The sequence below is a fragment of the Somniosus microcephalus genome, chromosome 4, assembly GCF_052327205.1.
Source record: "Somniosus microcephalus isolate GS21.2 chromosome 4, FLI_Smic_1.0, whole genome shotgun sequence".
NCBI classification, from domain to species: Eukaryota; Metazoa; Chordata; class Chondrichthyes; order Squaliformes; family Somniosidae; genus Somniosus; species Somniosus microcephalus.
This window is the reverse complement of record NC_140990.1, coordinates 96530180-96550474: the sequence shown is the minus strand read 5'-3', so window position 1 is coordinate 96550474 and position 20295 is coordinate 96530180. Positions and strand designations below refer to the sequence as shown.

Below are 20295 nucleotides of genomic sequence, written 5' to 3'. Positions count from 1 at the left end.
GGCGGTGATTTTGCCAATGGGGAGCTTTTGGAGGCGGGACTCCCACTTGTTGGGTTTTAGTCCCGCCTCCATCGACTTGTGGCCAACCCACACTATTTTCCCTTGATTGACCTCGTTAAGTCCGCCCAGCGGGCTTAGCAGGCCAATTAAGGGGAATCCAGTTACAGAGAACGTCAGTGTATGATGTTTCATCTGTCAAAAATCTTTGACAGATGAATCGTCATCGTTTGACATTGTCTGTAGTTTGATGAGTTCTTGTACTCAAGACGCATCAAACGTCTTTCTTTAGCAGAAATTAGATGGTTGTTGCATTGGAGAATGCAGCAGTCATCTGTCATCTCTGCCGCGGAGGTGCGAGACTCTCCGCATACACACCGACTGAAGCCTGCAGGAAGAAACAAAGGTTTTACTAACACTTTGCACTTACCTCACGTACTCACCTCTCCACACTTACTCCCATCACTTACCTTCACACCACACTTTTACACCCCTCCGACCCCCACCTCGCCTCAGTGACCCTGGCGGGGTTCGGAGCCTTCGGGAAGCCCACACTTGTGTGGGCAAAATGGTATTAAACCTATTTCCTGCCTGTTAACTAAGTGTTAACAGGCAGTTAAGTGGCTGTAATCCGGCGTGGGACGGCTACCCGCTTCCTGGCAAGATGGCACCGCCCCGAGATTCTGCCATTTTCCCGGCAGTCCCGTCTCCATACCCGCCTCCCCAGGGCTGGCAAGATTGCGCCGGTAGATTCACACAGAGAGATTCGCACACAGTGATTCACACCCAAAGAGATTCACAGAGAGAGAGAGAGAGAGAGAGCGGTTCCTACGCCCAGCATTAAAGTGAGCATTGAGCGTAGAAGTGAGAATCCAGAAGCAGAGCGGGTCTGAACCCGTGAGCTTAGCTTCGGTTTACAAGCTGAGGGACTGAAGCAGTCAGAGGTTTATAAAAAAATTGTTTTATTGTAAAGAAAAGCTCATGGTTCTCAGGTAAATAAGGCAGCTGAGGAAACGCCTCGAGTTCAGTGTCGTTGCCCCAGCTTCACCAGAATGTACAGATAAGACACTCCAAATCACTGGGGAAGCCCGGGTGTTTGGGGGGGGCGGGGGGGAGTGGAGGAGGAGGGAGAGCGGTGGGGTGGAGAGGGGAGAGCAAGATTGGAGAAGAGGGGGAAGGCGGGGTCGGGAGGGGAGGAGAGAAGTGACGAGGAGGGGGTGGGAGGGGTCGGGGGTCAGGGAGGGGAGAAACGAAGAGGAGGGGGTGGGAGGGCGATTGGCAGGGCCCGAGGAAACGAGGCAGCAGGACGCTTGACCCAGAGACCGACACTGGTAGAAGGCGACTGAGGGACGGGGGATTCTCGGATTAGCTCCAGGGTGAACTCCAGGAAGCAGAATGGACAGGAACTTTAATTCAGCTCTCTCTCCCACTCTGCTAGAAGTGTGAGCAGCGGAGGGGGGTAGGGGGGGAAGAGAGGTGAAGGGGAAGGGAGGGGTTGAGGGTGAAGGGAGGGGTAAGGGGAGATGGGGTAAAGGGAGCGGGACGGGGTGAGGCGAGGGGGGGTGTAGGGAGGGGGGAGGGGGTGTAGGGAGAGGGAGGGAGGTGCTGAGAGGATGGGGAGTGAGGAGAGGGGGAGAGGGGGTTGAGGGAAGAGGAGGGATTGAGGCTGAAGGGGAGACAGTGAGGGTAGGAGGTGAAGGGAGGTGTAGGGGAGGGAAGGGGGACGGGTTGAGGATGAGAGGTGAGGGAAAGGGAGGGGAAGTTGAGGGGAGGGGGTGACAGAGGAGGATGAGGGGAGGGGAGTGTAGGGGAGGGAAGGGGGATGGGTTGAGGGTGAAGGAAGGAGAGGGGAGGTGGTGACAGAGGAGGATGAGGGGAAGGGAGACGGGTTAAGGATGAGGGATGAGGGAAAGGGAGGGGAAGGTGAGGGGAGGGGGTGACAGAGGAGGACGAGGGGAGGGAAGGGGGACAGTTGAGGAGGAGGGGTGAGGGAAAGAGGGGAAGGGGTGAGGGGGACAGAGGAGGATGAGGGGGAGGTGTGTGTAGGGGAGGGAAGGGGGACGGGTTGAGGTGGTGAGGGTGAGGGAAGGGAAGGGGATGAGGGGAGAGGGGAGAGGGTGACAGAGGAGGATGAGGTGAGTGTAGGGGAGGGAAGGGGGACGGGTTGAGGATGATGGGGGTTAGAATTTATTGGCGGCCAGGGCCAGGACCCATTTGGGCACCTTGATGAATGAGGGCACGATGGTGGCGAGCCAGGACAGGCTGGGCAGCTGCTGCAGCATGAACTTCAGGGATCGATACTGCACGATGGAGCGTCCTGAGAAGAGAGAGAGAACTGGTCAACACTGGGGTCACCAGCTCGACCCCTGACCTCTGGATCGAGGTCACTGCCCCAACCCCCCGACCCGAGCTCACTGCTCTGACCCCCGAACTGAGGTCACTGCCCCAACCCTCCCGACCTGAGCTCACCGCTCTGACCCCCGAACTGAGGTCAATGCTCCAACCACTCCGACCCGAGCTCACCGCTGTGACCCCCGAACTGAGGTCACTGCCCCAACCCCTCCGACCCGAGCTCACCGCTCTGACCCCCGAACTGAGGTCACTGCCCCAACCCCTCCGACCCGAGCTCGCCGCTCTGACCCCCGAACTGAGGTCACTGCCCCAACCCCTCCGACCCGAGCTCGCCGCTCTGACCCCCGAACTGAGGTCACTGCCCCAACCCCTCCGACCCGAGCTCACCGCTCTGACCCCCGAACTGAGGTCAATGCTCCAACCACTCCGACCCGAGCTCACCGCTCTGACCCCCGAACTGAGGTCACTGCCCCAACCCCTCCGACCCGAGCTCGCCGCTCTGACCCCTCGATCTCAGCCTTGAATAGACTCAAAGACTCAGCATCCACAGCCCTCTGGGGCAGAGAATTCCAAAGATTCACAACCCTCTGAGTGAAGAAATTCCTCCTCATCTCAGTCTTAAATGGCCGACCCCTTACCCTGAGACTATGCTCCCTAGTTCTGGACACTCCAGCCAGGGGAAACAACCGCTCAGCATCTACCCTGTCAATCCCCCTCAGAATCTTGTACCGGAAATCTCTGTTAACCGGCAAAATTCAGGAGTAGGTTCAGGTAAGTTTTACTTCATATTAGTGGCAGTTCCTGGATCTGTGGCTGTGTAACTGGGGTTCATGCACTTGTTACTAAGCAACAGGGACACTTGGTCTGTGGCCGGAGTTCCTGCACATGTTGCTAAGCAACAGGGAAGCCTGGATTTGTTGCGGTGTATGGAGCTCTCGTACCTTTTAACTATAGCTCTCTGTAATCCGGACTTTTTAATAAACCGGCACCATGCCGGTCCCATTGGTGCCGGATAATAATGAGTTTCCTGTATGTTTCAATGAGATCACCTCTCATTCTTCTAAACTCCAGAGAGTACAGGCCCATTCTACACAATCTCTCCTCATAGGACAGCCCTCTCATCCCAGGAATCAATCTAGTGAACCTTTGTTGCACCGTCTCCAAGGCAAGTATATCCTTCCTTAGATAAGGAGATCAAAACTGTGCCCAGTACTCCAGGTGTGGTCTCACCAAGGCCCTGTACAATTGTAGCAAGACTTCCTTACTCTTATACTCCAACCCCCTTGCAATAATGGCTAAAATACCATTTGCCTTCCTTATTGCTTGCTGTACCTGCATGCTAGATTTCTGTGTTTCTTACACGAGGACACCCAAATCTCTCTCAACACCAACATCTGAAAGTTTCTCAATATTCTGTTTTTCTATCCTTCCTACCAAAGTGAATAATCTCACATTTCCCTACATTATACTCCATCTGCCACCTTACTGCCCACTCACTTAGTCTATCTATATCCCTTTGCAGACTCTGTTCTCCTCACAGCTTACTGTCCCACCTAGCTTTGTATCGTCAGCAAACGTGGAGACATGATACTCGGTCCCTTCATCTAGGTCATTAATATAGATTGTAAATAGCTGAGGCCCCAACACCGATCCTTGCGGCACCCCACTAGTTACAGCCTGCCAACCTGAAAAAGATCCGTTTAGCCCTACTCTCTGATTTCCGTCCGTTAACTAATCTTCTATCCATGCTACTATATTACCCCCAACCCGTGAGCCCTAATCTTGTGTAATAACCTTTTATGTGGCACCTTATCGAATGTCTTTTAGAAATCCAAATATAGTACATCCACTGGTTCCCCTTTATCTACCCTACTAGTTTAATAAATTTGTCAAACACGATTTCCCTTTCATAAAACCATGTTGACTCTGCCTAATCATGTTATGATTTTCTAAGTGCCCTGTTACCACTTCCTTAACAATGGATTCCAGCATTTTCCCAACAACTGATGTCAGGCTAACTGGCCTGTAGTTCCCTGTTTTTTCTCTCCCTCCTTTCTTGAATAGTGGGGTTACATTTGTGACCTTCCAATCTGCTGGCACCATTCTAGAATCTAGGAAATTTTGGAAGATCAAATCCAATGCAGCCACTATTTCTTCAGCCACCTCTTTTAGAACCCTAGGATGTAGGCCGTCAGGTCCAGGGGATTTGTCAGCTTTTAGTCCCATTAGTTTCTCTAGTACTTTTTCTCTACTTATATTAATTATGTTAAGTTCCTCACCCTCATTAGACCCTTGGTTCCCCACCATTTTTGGTATGCTTTTTGTGTCTTAGAAACATAGAAAATAGGAGCAGGAGAAGGCCATTCGGCCCTTCGAGCCTGCTCCGCCATTCAATGAGATCATGGCTGATCATCCAAACTCAGTACCCTGTCCCTGCCTTCTCCCCATATCCCTTGATCCCTTTAGCCTCAAAAAATATATCCAACTCTTTCTTGAATATATTTAATGAACTGGCCTCCACCGCCCTCTGTGGTAGAGAATTCCACAGGTTCACCACTCTCTGGGTGAAGAAATTCCTAATTTCAGTCCTAAATGGCTTACCCCTTATCCTTAGACTATGACCCCTGGTTCTGGACTCCCCGGCCATCATAAACATCCTTCCTGCATCTAGTCTGTCCAGACCTGACAGAATTTTATAGGTTTCGATGAGATCCCCTCTCAATCTTCTAAACTCCAGTGAGTATAAGCCAAATCGACACAATCTCGCCTCATACGTCATTCCTGCCATCCCAGGTGAATCTTCGCTGCACTCCCTCCATGGCAAGAACGTCCTTCCTCAGGTAAGGTGACCAAAACTGCACACAATACTCAAGGTGCGGTCTCACCAAGGCCCTGTACAACTGTAGCAAGACATCCTTGTTCTTGTACTCGAACCCTCTTGCTACGAAGGCCAACATACCATTTGCCTTCTTAACCGCCTGCTGCACCTGCATGCTTACCTTCAGCGACTGGTGCACAATAACACCCAGGTCTCTTTGCACTTCCCCTTCTCCCAATCTATTGCCATTCAAATAATAATCTGCCTTCCTGTTTTTGCCACCAAAGTGGATAACCTCACATTTATCCACATTATAGTGCATTTGCCATGTTTCTGCCCAATCACCCAACCCGTCCAAATCGTACTGGAGTTTCACGACATCCTCCTCACAGCTTACCCTCCCACCCAGCTTTGTGTCATCTGCAAATTTGGAGATATTACATCCAATTCCCTCGTCCAGATCATTAATATATATTGTGAACAGCTGGGGTCCTAGGACCGATCCTTGCGGTACCCCACTAGTCACTGCCTGCCACTCGGAAAACGACCCGTTTATTCCAACTCTTTGCTTTCTGTCCGCCAACCAGTTCTCTATCCAAGTCAATACCTTGCCCCCAATCCCATGTGCCTTAATTTTGCACGCTAATCTCTTATGCGGGACCTTATCGAAAGCCTTCTGAAAGTCCAAATACACCACATCCACTGGTTCTCCCTTATCTATTTTACCAGTTACATCCTCAAAAAATTCCAGTAGATTAGTCAAGCATGATTTACCTTTTGTAAATCCATGTTGACTTTGTCCGATCCTGTCACTGCTTTCCAAGTGCTCTGCTATTACATCTTTTATAATAGACTCCAGCATTTTCCCCACTACCGATGTCAGGCTTACCGGTCTATAATTCCCCACTTTTTCTCTACCACCTTTTTTGAATAATGGGGTAACATTAGCTACCCGCCAATCCATGGGTACCGTTCCAGAGTCTATCGAGTTCTGGAAGATGACCAGCAATGCATCTACTATTTCTAGGGCCACTTCCTTAAGTACCCTGGGATGTAGACCATCAGGCCCTGGGGATTTATCAGCCTTCAGTCCCATCAATTTTCCTAACACCATTTCCCTACAAATACTGATTTCTTTCAGTTCCTCCCTTTCATCAGACCCTATGTTCCCCGACATCTCTGGGAGGTTATTTGTGTCCTCCTTTGTGAAGACAGAACCAAAGTATGTATTTAATTGGTCTGCCATTTCCTTGTTTCCCATTATAAATTCCCCTGATTCTGACTGTAAGGGACCTACGCTTGACTTCACCAATCTTTTTCTCTTCACATATCTATAAAAGCTTTTACAGTCAGTTTTTATGTTCCCTGCTAGCTTACTCTCACATTCTATTTTCCCTTTCTTAATTAATCCCTTTGTCCTCCTTTGTTGACTCCTAAACTGCTCCCAATCCTCAGGATTATTGCTTTTTCTAGCCAATTTATATGTCCTCTTCTTGGATCTTATGCTATCCCTAATTTCCCTTGTTAGCCACGGTTGAGTCACCTTTTTTGTTTTATTTTTATGCCAAACTGGGGTGAACAAATTCTGTAGCTCATCCATTCGGTCTTTGAATGTTTGCCATTGCCTATCCACCGTCAACCCTTTGAGTGGCATTCCCCAATCAATCCTACCCAACTCGCTCCTCAGACCATCGTAGTTTCCTTTATTTAAATTGAGGACCCTTGTCTCGGAGTCAACTACTTCATTCTCCATCTTAATGAAGAATTCGATCATATTATGATCGCTCTGACCCAAGGGGCCTCGTACAACAAGATTGCTAATTAATCCTTTCTCGTTACATAATACCCAGTCTAAGATGGCCTGATCCCTGGTTGGTTCCTCGACATATTGGTCCAGGAAACCATCCCGTAAACACTCCAGGAATTCCTCCTCCACAGTATTGTTACTAATTTGGTTAGCCCAATCTATATGTAGATTAAAGTCACCCATGATGACTGCTGTGACCTTATTGCACGCTTCTTTAATTTCCCTTTTAATGCCATCCCCAACCTCCGCCTTACTGTTTGGAGGTCTGTATACCACTCCCACTAATGTTTTTTTCCCCTTAGTATTTCTCAATTCTACCCATACAGATTCCACGTCATCAGAGCTAATATCCTTCATTACAATTGTATTAATCCCTTCTTTAACCAGTAATGCTACCCCACCTCCCTTTCCTTTTTGCCTATCTTTCCTGAATATTGAATACCCCTGGATGTTGAGTTCCCAGTCTTGGCCATCCTTGAGCCACGTTTCCGTAATCCCAACCAAATCATATCCGTTTACCTCTATTTGCGCAGCCAATTCATCCACCTTATTACAAATGCTCCTCGCATTAAGACACAAAGCCTTCAGGCTTGTTTTTTTAATGCTCTTAGACCTATTAGAATTATTATTTACTGTGGCCACGTTTGATTTAAACTGTGAAGACAAATACAAAATATTTGTTTAACGTTTCTGCCATTTCCTTATTCCCCATAATAATTTCTCTTGTCTCAGCCTCTAAGGGACCAACGTTTACTTTTGCTACTCTTTTCCTTTATACATACTTGTAGAAGCTCTTACAATCTGCTTTTATATTTCTTGCTAGTTTTCGCTCATATTCTATTTTTTCCCTTTTAATCAATTTTTTGGTCAACCTTTGCTGGTTTCTGAAACTACATTATACTCCATCTGCCACCTTACTGCCCACCGTGACCCTCAATGTGTCGAACTGACAGTGTTCCTCTCACTCTCCGACACCTAACTGGGGGCCCAGAGACATTCATCTTGTCAGACCAGCAATTGTAAAGAGGTCAGAAGCCGACCAGCTTGACCGAGGGGCTCGGGCTCACCATCCACATCCTTGAGTCCGTACTGCGTGGCAAGGTCACAGGTCATCAGCACCTTGCCCGACTTCTTCAACAGATTCTTATCTGTTGGATAGAAGAGACATGAGCACATTGAGAGTACAGGCAGAGAGAACGGTGAGGTTCACTAACGGAGACGAGGATGGCGAAGGTACAGGCGAGGACACTATCGGAAAGGAGAATGGTGAGGGTACAGGCGGAGTCACTATCGGAGAGGAGGATGGTGAGGGTACAGGCAGACTCACTATCGGAGAGGGGGATGGTGAGGGTACGCGCGGAGTCACTATCGGAGAGGAGGATGGTGAGGGTACGGGCAGGGGCACTATCGGAGAGGAGGAGGTGAGGGTACAGGCGGAGTCACTATCAGAGAGGAGGATGCTGACGGTACAGGCGGGGTCATTATCGGAGAGGAGGATGGTGAGGGTACGGGCGGAGTCACTATCGGAGAGGAGAATGGTGAGGGTTCAGGCAGAGTCACTATCGGAGAGCAGGATGGTGAGAGTACAGGCAGGGGCACTATCGGAGAAGAGGATGGTGAGGGTACAGGCTGAGTCACTATTGGAGAGGAGGATGGTGAGGGTACAGGCGGAGTCACTATCGGAGAGGAGGATGGTGAGGGTACAGGCGGAGTCACTATTGGAGAGGAGGTGGTGAGGGTACGGGCAGGGGCACTATCGGAGAGGAGGAGGTGAGGGTACAGGCGGAGTCACTATCAGAGAGGAGGATGCTGACGGTACAGGCGGGGTCATTATCAGAGGAGGATGGTGAGGGTACAGGCGGAGTCACTATCGGAGAGGAGCACGGTGAGGGTACGGGCGGGGTCACTATCGGAGAGGATGGTGAGGGTACAGGCGGGGTCACTATCAGAGAGGAGCATGGTGAGGGTACAGGCGGAGTCACTATCGGAGAGAGGGACGGTGAGGGTACGGCGGGGTCACTATTGGAGAGGATGGTGAGGGTACAGGCGGAGTCATTATCGGAGAGGAGGATGGTGAGGGTACAGGTGGAGTCACTATCGGAGAGCAGGATGGGGAGGGTACAGGCGGAGTCACTATCGGAGAAGAGGATGGTGAGGGTACAGGCGGGGTCACTATCGGAGAGGAGGAGGTGAGGGTACAGGCGGGGTCACTATCGGAGAGGAGGATGGTGAGGGTACAGGCGGGGTCACTATCGGAGAGGAGGAGGTGAGGGTACAGGCAGGAGCACTATCGGAGAGAGGGATGGTGAGGGTACAGGCGGCATCACTATCGGAGAGGATTATGGTGAGGGTACAGGCGGGGTCACTATCGGAGAGGAGGATGGTGAGGGTACAGGCGGGGTCACTATCGGAGAGGAGGTGGTGAGGGTACAGGTGGAGTCACTATCGGAGAGGAGGATGGTGAGGGTACAGGTTGAGTCACTATCGGAGAGGAGGATGGTGAGGGTACAGGCGGAGTCACTATCGGAGAGGAGCATGGTGAGGGTACGGGCGGGGTCACTATCGGAGAGGATGGTGAGGGTACAGGCGGGGTCACTATCGGAGAGGAGGATGGTGAGGGTACAGGCGGAGTCACTATCGGAGAGGAGCATTGTGAGGTTACCGCTCTGGACAGCCAAATCACTGTCAAAGGAAGCACAGCGATATTCGGGATTACAGCCTTTCTGCGGCTACTTTAGGTGCTACAGAGGTGGCCAAGTTGGGGTCTTGAGCTGCAACGTCGGTTTAGCCCGTGTTTAGCGCAAGGCGCCATCTTGGTAAAGGAGTTGAAGCTTGCACTAGGAACGGCTGCCCGGAGGCTCGTTAAGGGGCTGATTGACAATTAAATTGCCTGTTAGCACTCATTAGGGAGGCGGTACGCCATTTCGGTGCTTCAACTGACGCCCTCTCCTGACAGCGACCAGCTGATTGGGAGTAAACTAGCCCTTGGAGCGGATTTCAAGCGCTACTGAAACATTTATCACCCTTTACTGTTCACTTGCTGCTGGAGGTTTGTGGAGGACATTTGGAACACATTCGGGAGGCTTTTTGGGACACTTTTGTGAAGACGCCACCAACCCTCGAGCAACATTTATTCAGGAAACTCTCCGGGGACTTCACCTAAAAAGAGCGCAGTGCTACGCCACCTTATTAGGAGTCACCAGGCGAAAAGGAGTGCTTGGTCACGGGCATCTTGCTTGGGGGAGTCCCCCCTTTGGACTGGACGGGGAATGGGAGTAGGACGTGAGAGGCCAGGCAGAGCAGCACCAGCTGCTGCAGGAGAGAGGGACAGGAGGGCGGAGGTGGTGTGCTTACCCGCCCTGCGGGTACAGGACATCCCTCCTCCACCAAGGCCTCCGGCAGCCCCGTCAGAGAACCTTTTCGGCCTCTCCTCCGGTCCCTGAGCCACCCTGAAACCTGCCGCTGTGTGCCAGCCCGAGCACTCTGCGCCTTCAGTGGAAGTGGGTGCAAGGAGCGAAAATAGCTCGAGTGCCAAACCTGCAGGTATCTGATCGAGCGGCTCCAGAGGCACGTGTAAATCATGCACTTTAGGACTAGAACTGCCGGACTTTCAAACGGGCGTTTCTTATTAGCACAGCGCCCATTTTAAGGCCTGTTTTCACCCTTGCACCGAGTGTCAAGGGGGGATCCCCATCGGGAAGGAGACCTGGCGCGAGGAGAGGGGTTTACTGACCTGTCGCCAGGGCGACGATGCACTTTCCGCTCATCTCGGGGGTCTCACCGCTGGTGAACATGTCAATTGCCTGAAACCAGACAACATGGAGAGCTCATCAATGTACGGCTCAGCGCCATAATGTTCCCACTTGGAGACCGTCGGACACGCCCCCTCATTCTTTCTTTTCTCTCTCTCCTTCACCCTTTCTCTCCTTCCCTCTCCCTCCCTTCCCTGAACCCCCTCTCCCTTCCCTCACTCTCTCGCCCATCTCCGCTGGTTCTCCCTCCCCTCACCCAATCCCTCTCCCTCCCTCCCGCTCTCCCTCTCCCCTTGCCCTCTCTCCTGCCCCTCACCCTCTCCCTCCGCCTCCCTCCCTCTCCCTCTGCCTCCCTCCCTCTCCTTCCCTCGCGTTCCGTCTCCTCACTCTCACTCCCTTCCCATCGCCCCTTCTTCCCTTCACTCTCCCCCTTCCTATGTAACAGGGCCGAGGGGCTGAATGGCCTCCTCCTGTGCCTATGTAACCGGCTAGAGGGGTTGAATGGCCTCCTATTCTGGATGATTCTATGCTCCAGCGCTCTGACAATCCTGTAAGGGCTCGGTGAGTTCCTTTCCCAGAGTTGATCGCTCTCTTGGCCCCGTGCCGCTCCTTGCTGGTGGGACCTGGTGCGCCCGTCACCCCCTGCTGGTGGGACCTGGTACTCCCGCCGCCCCCTGCTGGTGGGACCTGGTGATCAAGCTGCTCCCTGCTGGTGGGACCTGGTGATCAGGCTGCTCCTTGCTGGTGGGACCTGGTAATCAAGGTGCCCCCTGCTGGTGGGACCTGGTACTCCCGCCGCCCCCTGCTGGTGGGACCTGGTACTCAAACTGCCCCTGTTGGTGGGACTTAGTAATCATGCCGCTCTCTGCTGGTGCGACCTAGTAAAGGTGCTGCACCCTGCTGGTGGGACGTGGTAATCAAGCCGTTCCCTGCTGGTGGGACCTGGTACTCTCGCCGCCCTCTGTTGGTGGGATCTGGTAATCAAGCTGCCCCCTGCTGGTGGGACCTGATAATCAAACCTCTCCCTGCTGGTGGGACCTGGTAATCAAGCTGCTCCCTGCTGGTGGGACCTGGTAATCAAGCTGCTCCCTGCTGGTGGGACCTGATAATCATACCGCTCTCTGCTGGTGCGACCTAGTAAAGGTGCTGCACCCTGCTGGTGGGACGTGGTAATCAAGCCGTTCCCTGCTGGTGGGACCTGGTACTCCCGCCGCCCTCTGTTGGTGGGATCTGGTAATCAAGCTGCCCCCTGCTGGTGGGACCTGATAATCAAACCTCTCCCTGCTGGTGGGACCTGGTAATCAAGCTGCTCCCTGCTGGTGGGACCTGGTAATCAAGCTGCTCCCTGCTGGTGGGACCTGATAATCATACCGCTCCCTGCTGGTGGGACCTGGTAATCAAGTAACTCCCTGCTGGTGGGACCTGGTAATCATGCCGCTCTCTGCTGGTGGGACTTAGCACTCCCGCTGCTCCCTGCTGGTGGGACCTGGTAATCATGCCGTTCCCTGCTGGTGGGACCTGGTACTCCCGCCTTCCCCTGCTGGTGGGACCTGATAATCCAGCCGTCTCCTGCTGGTGGGACCTGATAATCCAGCCGTTCTCTGCTGGTGGGACCTGGTAATCAGGCCACTCCCTGCTGGTGGGACCTCATAATCATGCCGCCTTCTGCTGGTGGGACCTGGGACTCCCGCCACTCCCTGCTGGTGGGACCTGGTAATCATGCCGCTCCCTGCTGGTGGGACCTGGACTCACTCACCCGCTGCTGCGCTTGGGTCTTGGCCTCCTTGTTGATGATCATGTCGGTAATGGTCTCGGTGCGGACCGCACCAGGCCACAGAGAAACATACGACACACCGTCTCTCCGCAATTCCTGGGCACAGTCTGCCGCCAGACGGTCACACTGTGGAGAGAGAGAGAAAGTGAGTGAGAGGGAGACAGGGGTGAGAGGGAGAGAGAGAGGGAGAGTGAGAGTGGGCATGAAACGGAGAGTGGGAGAGTGAGAGAGAAACAGAAAGAGAGACAGAGAGAGCGAGAGACAGAGAGAGAGGGAGAGAGGGCGAGTGAGAGATGGAAAGAGACAGATAGAGACAGACAGAGAGAGAAGGGGTGGGAGAGAGACAGAGGGAGAGAGGAGAGAGAGAGAGAGAGAGAGAGAGACAGAGACAGACAGAGAGGGAAAGAGATCAGAGTTAGATTTGACCCCAGCTCCTGGAAGGTGAACGAACAATGTCTGACCCCTGCAGACCTGGTTAGCCACATTGTCCGGATCCGGCGGGTACTTACTGCGGCCTTGCCAACTCCGTATGCCACGTTGAAGAGGTAGCGCAGGCCACCCATCGAGGAGATGATGATGATCAGTCCTTGCTTCGCTTCAACCATCATCTGAGCAGCATACACCGAGCAGATATAGTGCCCCCTACAGGAAAAAGCAGGGCGTTGGACACTCTTTGGCCACCAGGGCTTTTCCTCCCCTCCTCTACCCCTCCCGGCCCTCCCTTATCTCCTCAGGGCACTGACCCCTCGCTGGGTACAGGTTTCTCAGTGCCATGGTCACCCAGACAGCGAGTGTCAGATGGCAGTTTCGTCAAGGGTGACCCCATGTCCCAGAGGGTGAAAGGTCAGTGTCTGACACACTGCACCACGATGACCCACAGCGCCACCGCGGGGGGGGGGGGGGGGGGGGAGGGGGGAGGGTGTAATTGCAGTGTGACGAGTTTACATAGGCAGTTCCCATTAGAAATGTGGACGCGGGCATTTAGACTGGAGAAGCTGACAGTAAGTACACAGACATACAATATGCCTTTGACACGGTTGACCACACCATCCTCCTCCACCACCTCTCCACCGTTGTCCAGCTGCACTCGCCTGGTTCCATTCTTATCTATACAGTTGTAGCCAGAGATTCACCTGCAACGGCTTCTCTTCCCACTTCCGCACCGTTATCTCTGGTGTTCCACCAAGGATCTATCCTTGGCTCCCTCCTATTTCTCATCTACATGTTGCCCCGTGGCGACATCATCCGAAAACTCGTCAGGTTCCACATGTACGCTGACGACACCCAGCTCTACCTCACCACCACCTCTCTCGACCCCTCCACTGTCTCTAAATTGTCAGACTGCTTGTCCGACAGCCAGTACCGGATGAGCAGAAATTTCCTCCAACTAAATATTGGGAAGACTGAGGCCGTTGTCTTTGGTCCTCGCCACAAACTCCGTTCCCTAGCCACCGACTCCGCCCCTCTCCCTGGCATCTGTCTGAGGCTGAAGCAGACTGTTCGCAACAGTGGTGTCTAATTTGACCACGAGATGAACTTAAAGGTGCTGTATTGTGAAATAAGTATTTTTTTACATTTTCTTTTTTACTCCATCCCTCATTTTCAACATTAGAAATCTGCAACTGAAGAAAAAATGTCAGATGACAATATTTTTCCGAAAGCACATCTGAACGATTTGTGGGAACACAGAGCCAGATTGTGCAATTGGAGGCACAAGTTTATGTGCCTTTTACAGAAGGTAAGTACTGTAGAAAATATAGGGACAGTGATCTCCTGGACGAGTTTCGATCGCCTAGATGGGTCGGAGAGGAATTTCCCAGATTTTTTCTCCCAAATTGGCCATTGGTTTTTTTTAAATCTGGTTTTTCGCCTCTCCCGGGAGATCACATGGGTTCGGGTGGGATGGAGAGTGATAGTAGATTTGAGGTTAGGATCAGATCAGCCATGATCTTATTGGATGGTGGAGCAGGCTCGAGGGGCCGATTGGCCTACTCCTGCTCCTATTTCTTATGTTCTTATGTAGGGAAAACCCTTACTAAATGTGGACACAGGAATTTATAATGGAAAAAAAGTGGATCTATGCCAAAAACATCAAACAACAACTTGCATTTATACAGCGCCTTTAATGTAGTAAAATGTCCCAAGGCGCTTCACAGGAGCGATTAGCAAACAAAATTTGACACCGAGCCACATAAGGAGATATTAGCACAAATGACCAAAAGCTTGGTCAAAGATTAGTGTCTTAAAGGAGGAGAGGTAGAGTGGCAGAGGGGTTTAGGGAGGCAATTCCATAGCTTAAGGCCTAGGCTGCTGAAGTGGAGTATTTGAAATAAACACTCGACACCAGGTCTACGTTCGAAGATTCAAGCAGTCTTTATTTGCACCGATGGGGAGACAACCTGCTATCTGTCTAGCCAGGCTTCTCTCCAATGATACAAAGTTTTAAGCAGTCTTTTATACAAAATTTTGGTACATAATTAGCCTCGTGCACAATCCATCTTAACAATTTGATTGGGTTTCGCCCCGCGTGCACATTTACTGATTGGTTGCCTATGCCGCGTTACATTAAGGTACCGCCTTTATTACCGGAAAAGTATATGTCTGTTATCACTGCAAGCTGTTGTTGCACCTACGACCTTTGTTTATACCAGTTGGGGTCTCACCAACATTGTACTTCTGACTCGTTGTCCTCCTTTCCTGCCTCTCTAGGTCTCTTTTACTTCCAACTCACTGTTTTACTTTCCTGCCAGAACAGAACTTACATCCTCTTAGGGTTTCCACATCCGGCTATTTGCAATTGTCTCCAAGTCACACAACTTGCAGTCGTTAATCATTCGAACAGTACTGCAAAATCAACATGTCATTCTTAGGTTATCTCAACTGCCAGTTCAGCAACTTAGAAAAAGCTTACTACTGCAAAGGCCTATTAGCTCATTCGATTCCCATTCTTAACGCTTTAATTAAAGTAAAGCTCGAAAGCCCTACTTCAGCATGGCTGCCAATGGTCATAGAGTCATAGAGTTATACAGCACAGAAAGAGGCCCTTCGGCCCATCGCGTCCGCGCCGTCCATCAAGCCCTGTCTAATCTAATCCCATTTTCCAGCATTTGGTCCGTAGCCTTGTATGCTATGGCATTTCAAGTGCTCATCCAAATGCTTCTTGAATGTTGTGAGGGTTCCTGCCTCTACCACCCTTTCAGGCAGTGAGTTCCAGATTCCAACCACCCTCTGGGTGAAAAAGTTTTTCCTCAAATCCCCTCTAAACCTCCTGCCCCTTACCTTGAATCTATGCCCCCTGGTTATTGACCCCTCTACTAAGGGGAAAAGTTCCTTTCTATCTATGCCCCTCATAATTTTGTACACCTCAATCAGGTCCCCCCTCAGCCTTCTCTGCACCAAGGAAAACAACCCCAGCCTGTCCAGTCTTTCTTCATAGCTGAAGCGCTCCAGCCCAGGTAACATCCTGGTAAATCTCCTCTGCACCCTCTCCAAAGCAATCACATCCTTCCTATAGTGTGGCGACCAGAACTGCACACAGTACGCCAGCTGTGGCCTTACCAGCGCTTTGTACAGCTCCATCATAACCTCCCTGCTCTTATATTCTATGCCTTGGCTAATGAAGGCAAGTATCCCATATGCCTTTTTAACCACCTTATCCACCTGTTCTGCTGCCTTCAGGGATCTATGTACATGCACACCAAGGTCCCTCTGATCCTCTGTCTTTCTTAGGGTCTTACCATTCATTGTGTATTCCCTTGCCTTGTTAGTCCGTCCAAAATGCATCACCTCACACTTTTCAGGGTTAAATTCCATTTGCCACTGTTCCGCCCATCTGACCAACCCATCTATATCGTCCTGTAGCCGGAGGCTTCCCGCCTCGCTATTTACCACCCCACCAATTTTCGTGTCATCTGCGAACTTACTGATCATACCTTTTACATTCACATCCAAATCATTAAATGTAGACCACAAGCAGCAAGGGACCCAGCACTGATCCCTGCGGTACACCACTGGACACAGGCTTCCAGTCACAAAAACAACCTTCCACCATCACCCTCTACCTTTTGCCACTAAGCCAGTTTTGGATCCAATGTGCCAAGGCACCCTGGATCCCATGGGCTCTTACCTTCCTGACCAGTCTCCTATCCGGGACTTTATCGAAAGCCTTACTGAAATCCATGTAAACCACATCCACTGCACTACCCTCATCCACACACCTAGTCACCCCCTCAAAAAATTCAATCAAATTGGTCAGACATGATCTTCCCTTGACAAAGCCATGCTGGCTATCCCTAATTAATCCTTGCCTCTCCAAGTGGAGACTAATTCTGTCCCTCAGAATTTTTTCCAATAATTTCCCTACCACTGATGTTAGGCTCACTGGCCTGTAATTCCCTGCTTTATCCCTACTACCCTTCTTGAATAATGGTACTACATTAGCTGTTCTCCAGTCCTCTGGTACATCCCCTGTGGCCAGAGAGGTTCTGAAAATTTGTGTCTGAGCCCCTGCAATCTCCTCCTTTGCCTCACATAGTAGCCTGGATGGTGGAGCGATTAAAACTGGGGGATGCACAAGAGGCCAGAATTGGAGGAGCGCAGAGATCTCGGAGGGTTGTGGGGCTGGAGGAGGTTACAGAGATGGGGAGGGGTGGGGGGGGGGGGGGGGGGGCGGCGAGGCACGGAGGGATTTGAACACGAGGATGAGAATTTTAAAAATCGAGGCATTGCCGGACTGGGAGCCAATGTAAGTCAGCGAGCACAGGGGGTGATGGGAATGGCGAGTGGTGCAGACAACAAGTGCGTGCCAATGTCAGATCTTTAATAAGTTCTGGATACGTGAAAAAGGGAACTCGGAACGGGAAAAGCTGACCGACAACGTATGGTAAAACAGGTGCAGATCAGGCAATTGCTCAGAGAGAGAGACGGTGGACCTCCCGCAACCCAACCCGCTTTATATACTCACCGCAGACCAACGTTATTGATGTCATCCCAGGTAGAGGCCGGAGTCTCCCAGAATTTCTTTCCTTGGTTATTTAATATTCCCTACAGAGAAGCAGAAAGGGTTAAACCGGTCGAACGAGGGTGGACTCCACACACCCTGACATCACCCCTGAACAGCCTGGCTCTAATTTTAAGGCTGTGCCCCTTGTTATGGAATCTCCGCCAGAGGAAATAGTTTGGAGTACGGTGTGCAGTTCTGGTCACCACACTATAGGAGGGATGTGATTGCATTGGAGAGGGTGCAGAGGAGATTCACCAGGACGTTACCTGGGCTGGAGCGCTTCAGCTATGAAGAGAGACTGGACAGGCTGGGGTTGTTTTCCTTAGAGCAGAGAAGGCTGAGGGGGGACCTGATTGAGGTGTACAAAATTATGAGGGGCATAGATAGGGTAGATAGAAAGGAACTTTTCCCCTTAGTAGAGGGGTCAATAACCAGGGGGACAGTTTCGAGGTAAGAGGCAGGAGGTTTAGAGGGGATTTGAGGAAAATCTTTTTCACCCAGAGGGTGGTTGGAATCTGGAACTCACTGCCTGAAAGGGTGGTAGAGGCAGGAACCCTCACAACATTCAAGAAGCATTTAGATGAGCACTTGAAACGCCACAGCATACAAGGCTACGGACCAAGTGCTGGAAAATGGGATTAGATTAGACAGGGCTTGATGGCCGGTGCGGACACGATGGGCCGAAGGGCCTCTTTCTGTGCTGTATAACTATGACTCTGGCCTAGAAATTTGACTCGGGCAGAGGTGCAAAACGGGCGGTATCGATCAGCCGCACAGGTAGTGAGGTTATGCACTGAGCCCCCACACAAAGCAGGGAGGCCCGGGTTCCATTTCCCCCCCGCGCCCCAGCTGGGTCTATGTTGAGTTAGCTGTACCGGGGGCGGTGGAATGGGGGCTACAATCGGGGCTCAGTGCCCCCCCTAGGTTCAGGATGGGGCGGGGGGGGGGGTTAAATTAGCCAGGTGCTCATGCTGGAAAGCATTGGACGGTCGGACAAGGGTCTCGGCCGCCACTCGGCTGTGATGCCCCCCACGTGGAATACTCTGCCGGCACTCGCTGCCCAGGCTTGCTTGTGAGGAAGAGCCGCACAGGTGAGAAAATTGGGGGAATAAGAACATAAGAAATAAGAGCAGGAGTGGGCCCTCGAGCCTGCTCCGCCATTCAATAAGATCATGGCTGATCATCGACCCCAACGCCACTTTCCTGCCCAATCTCCATATCCCTTGATTCCCCTGGAGTCCAAAAATCTCTCTCAGCCTTGAATATACTCAAAGACTCAGCATTCACAGCCCTCTGGGGCAGAGAATTCCAAAGATTCACAACCCTCTGAGTGAAGAAATTCCTCCTCATCTCAGTCTTAAATGGCCGACCCCTTATCCTGAGACTATGTCCCCTAGTTCTAGACACTCCAGCCAGGGGAAACAACCTCTCAGCATCTACCCTGTCAATCCCCCTCAGAATCTTGTATGTTTCAATGAGATCACCTCTCATTCTTCTAAACTCCAGAGAGTATCGGCCCATTCTACACAATCTCTCATCATAGGACAGCCCTCTCATCCCAGGAATCAATCTAGTGAACCTTCGTTGCACCGCCTCCAAGGCAAGTCTATCCTTCCTTAGATAAGGAGACCAAAACTGTGCCCAGTACTCCAGGTGTGGTCTCACCAAGGCCCTGTACAATTGGAGCAAGACTTCCTTACTCTTATACTCCAACCCCCTTGCAATAAAGGCCAACATGCCATTTGCCTTCCTTATTGCTTGCTGTACCTGCATGCTAGCTTTGTGTTTCTTGCACGAGGACACCCAAATCTCTCTGAACACCAACATTTGAAAGTTTCTCACCATTAAAAAATATTCTGTTTTTCTATTCTTCCTACCAAAGTGAATAATCTCACATTTCCCTACATTATACTCAATCTGCCACCTTACTGCCCACTCACTTAGTCTATCTATATCCCTTTGCAGAGTCTTTGTGTCCTCCTCACAGCTTACTGTCCCACCTAGCTTTGTATCATCAGCAAACTTGGATACATTACACTCGGTCCCTTCATCTAGGTCATTAATATAGATTGTAAATAGCTGAGGCCCCAACACCGATCCTTGCGGCACCCCTCTAGTTACAGCCTGCCAACCTGAAAAAGATCCGTTTATCCTACTCTCTGTTTTCCGTCCGTTAACTAATCTTCTATCCATGCTACTATATTACCCCCAACCTGTGAGCCCTAATCTTGTGTAATAACCTTTTATGTGGCACCTTATCGAATGTCTTTTAGAAATCCAAATATAGTACATCCACTGGTTCCCCTTTATCTACCCTACTAGTTTAATAAATTTGTCAAACACGATTTCCCTTTCATAAACCCATGTTGACTCTGCCTAATCATGTTATGATTTTCTAAGTGCCCTGATACCACTTCCTTAACAATGGATTCCAGCATTTTCCCAACAACTAATGTCAGGCTAACTGGCCTGTAGTTTCCCTGTTTTTTCTCTCCCTCCTTTCTTGAATAGTGGTGTTACATTTGTGACCTTCCAATCTGCTGGGACCATTCTAGAATCTAGGAAATTTTGGAAGATCAAATCCAAGGCAGCCACTATTTCTTCAGCCACCTCTTTTAGAACCCTAGGATGTAGGCCGTCAGGTCCAGGGGATTTGTCAGCTTTTAGTCCTATTAGTTTCTCTAGTACTTTTTCTCTACTTATATTAATTATGTTAAGTTCCTCACCCTTGGTTCCCCACCATTTCTGGTATGCTTTTTGTGTCTTCTACTGTGAAGGCAGATACAAAATATT

The 20295-nt window shown here is 50.9% G+C and overlaps 1 protein-coding gene across 1 annotated transcript in view; it reads right to left on the bottom strand.

Moving 5' to 3' along the window:
- Positions 1 to 938: 938 nt before the first annotated feature.
- dhrs1 (dehydrogenase/reductase (SDR family) member 1) overlaps positions 939 to 20295 on the bottom strand; it is a 43638-nt gene continuing 24281 nt past the window's right edge. Inside the window, exons 4-9 of the mRNA XM_085985115.1 lie at positions 17464 to 17543; positions 13010 to 13142; positions 12483 to 12626; positions 10708 to 10777; positions 8042 to 8122; positions 939 to 2314 (exon numbers count right to left, since the gene is read on the bottom strand). Coding sequence (XP_085841241.1) covers positions 2178 to 2314; positions 8042 to 8122; positions 10708 to 10777; positions 12483 to 12626; positions 13010 to 13142; positions 17464 to 17543 — 645 coding nt within the window. The 3' untranslated portion in view covers positions 939 to 2177. The remainder of the gene's footprint in view (positions 2315 to 8041; positions 8123 to 10707; positions 10778 to 12482; positions 12627 to 13009; positions 13143 to 17463; positions 17544 to 20295) is intronic.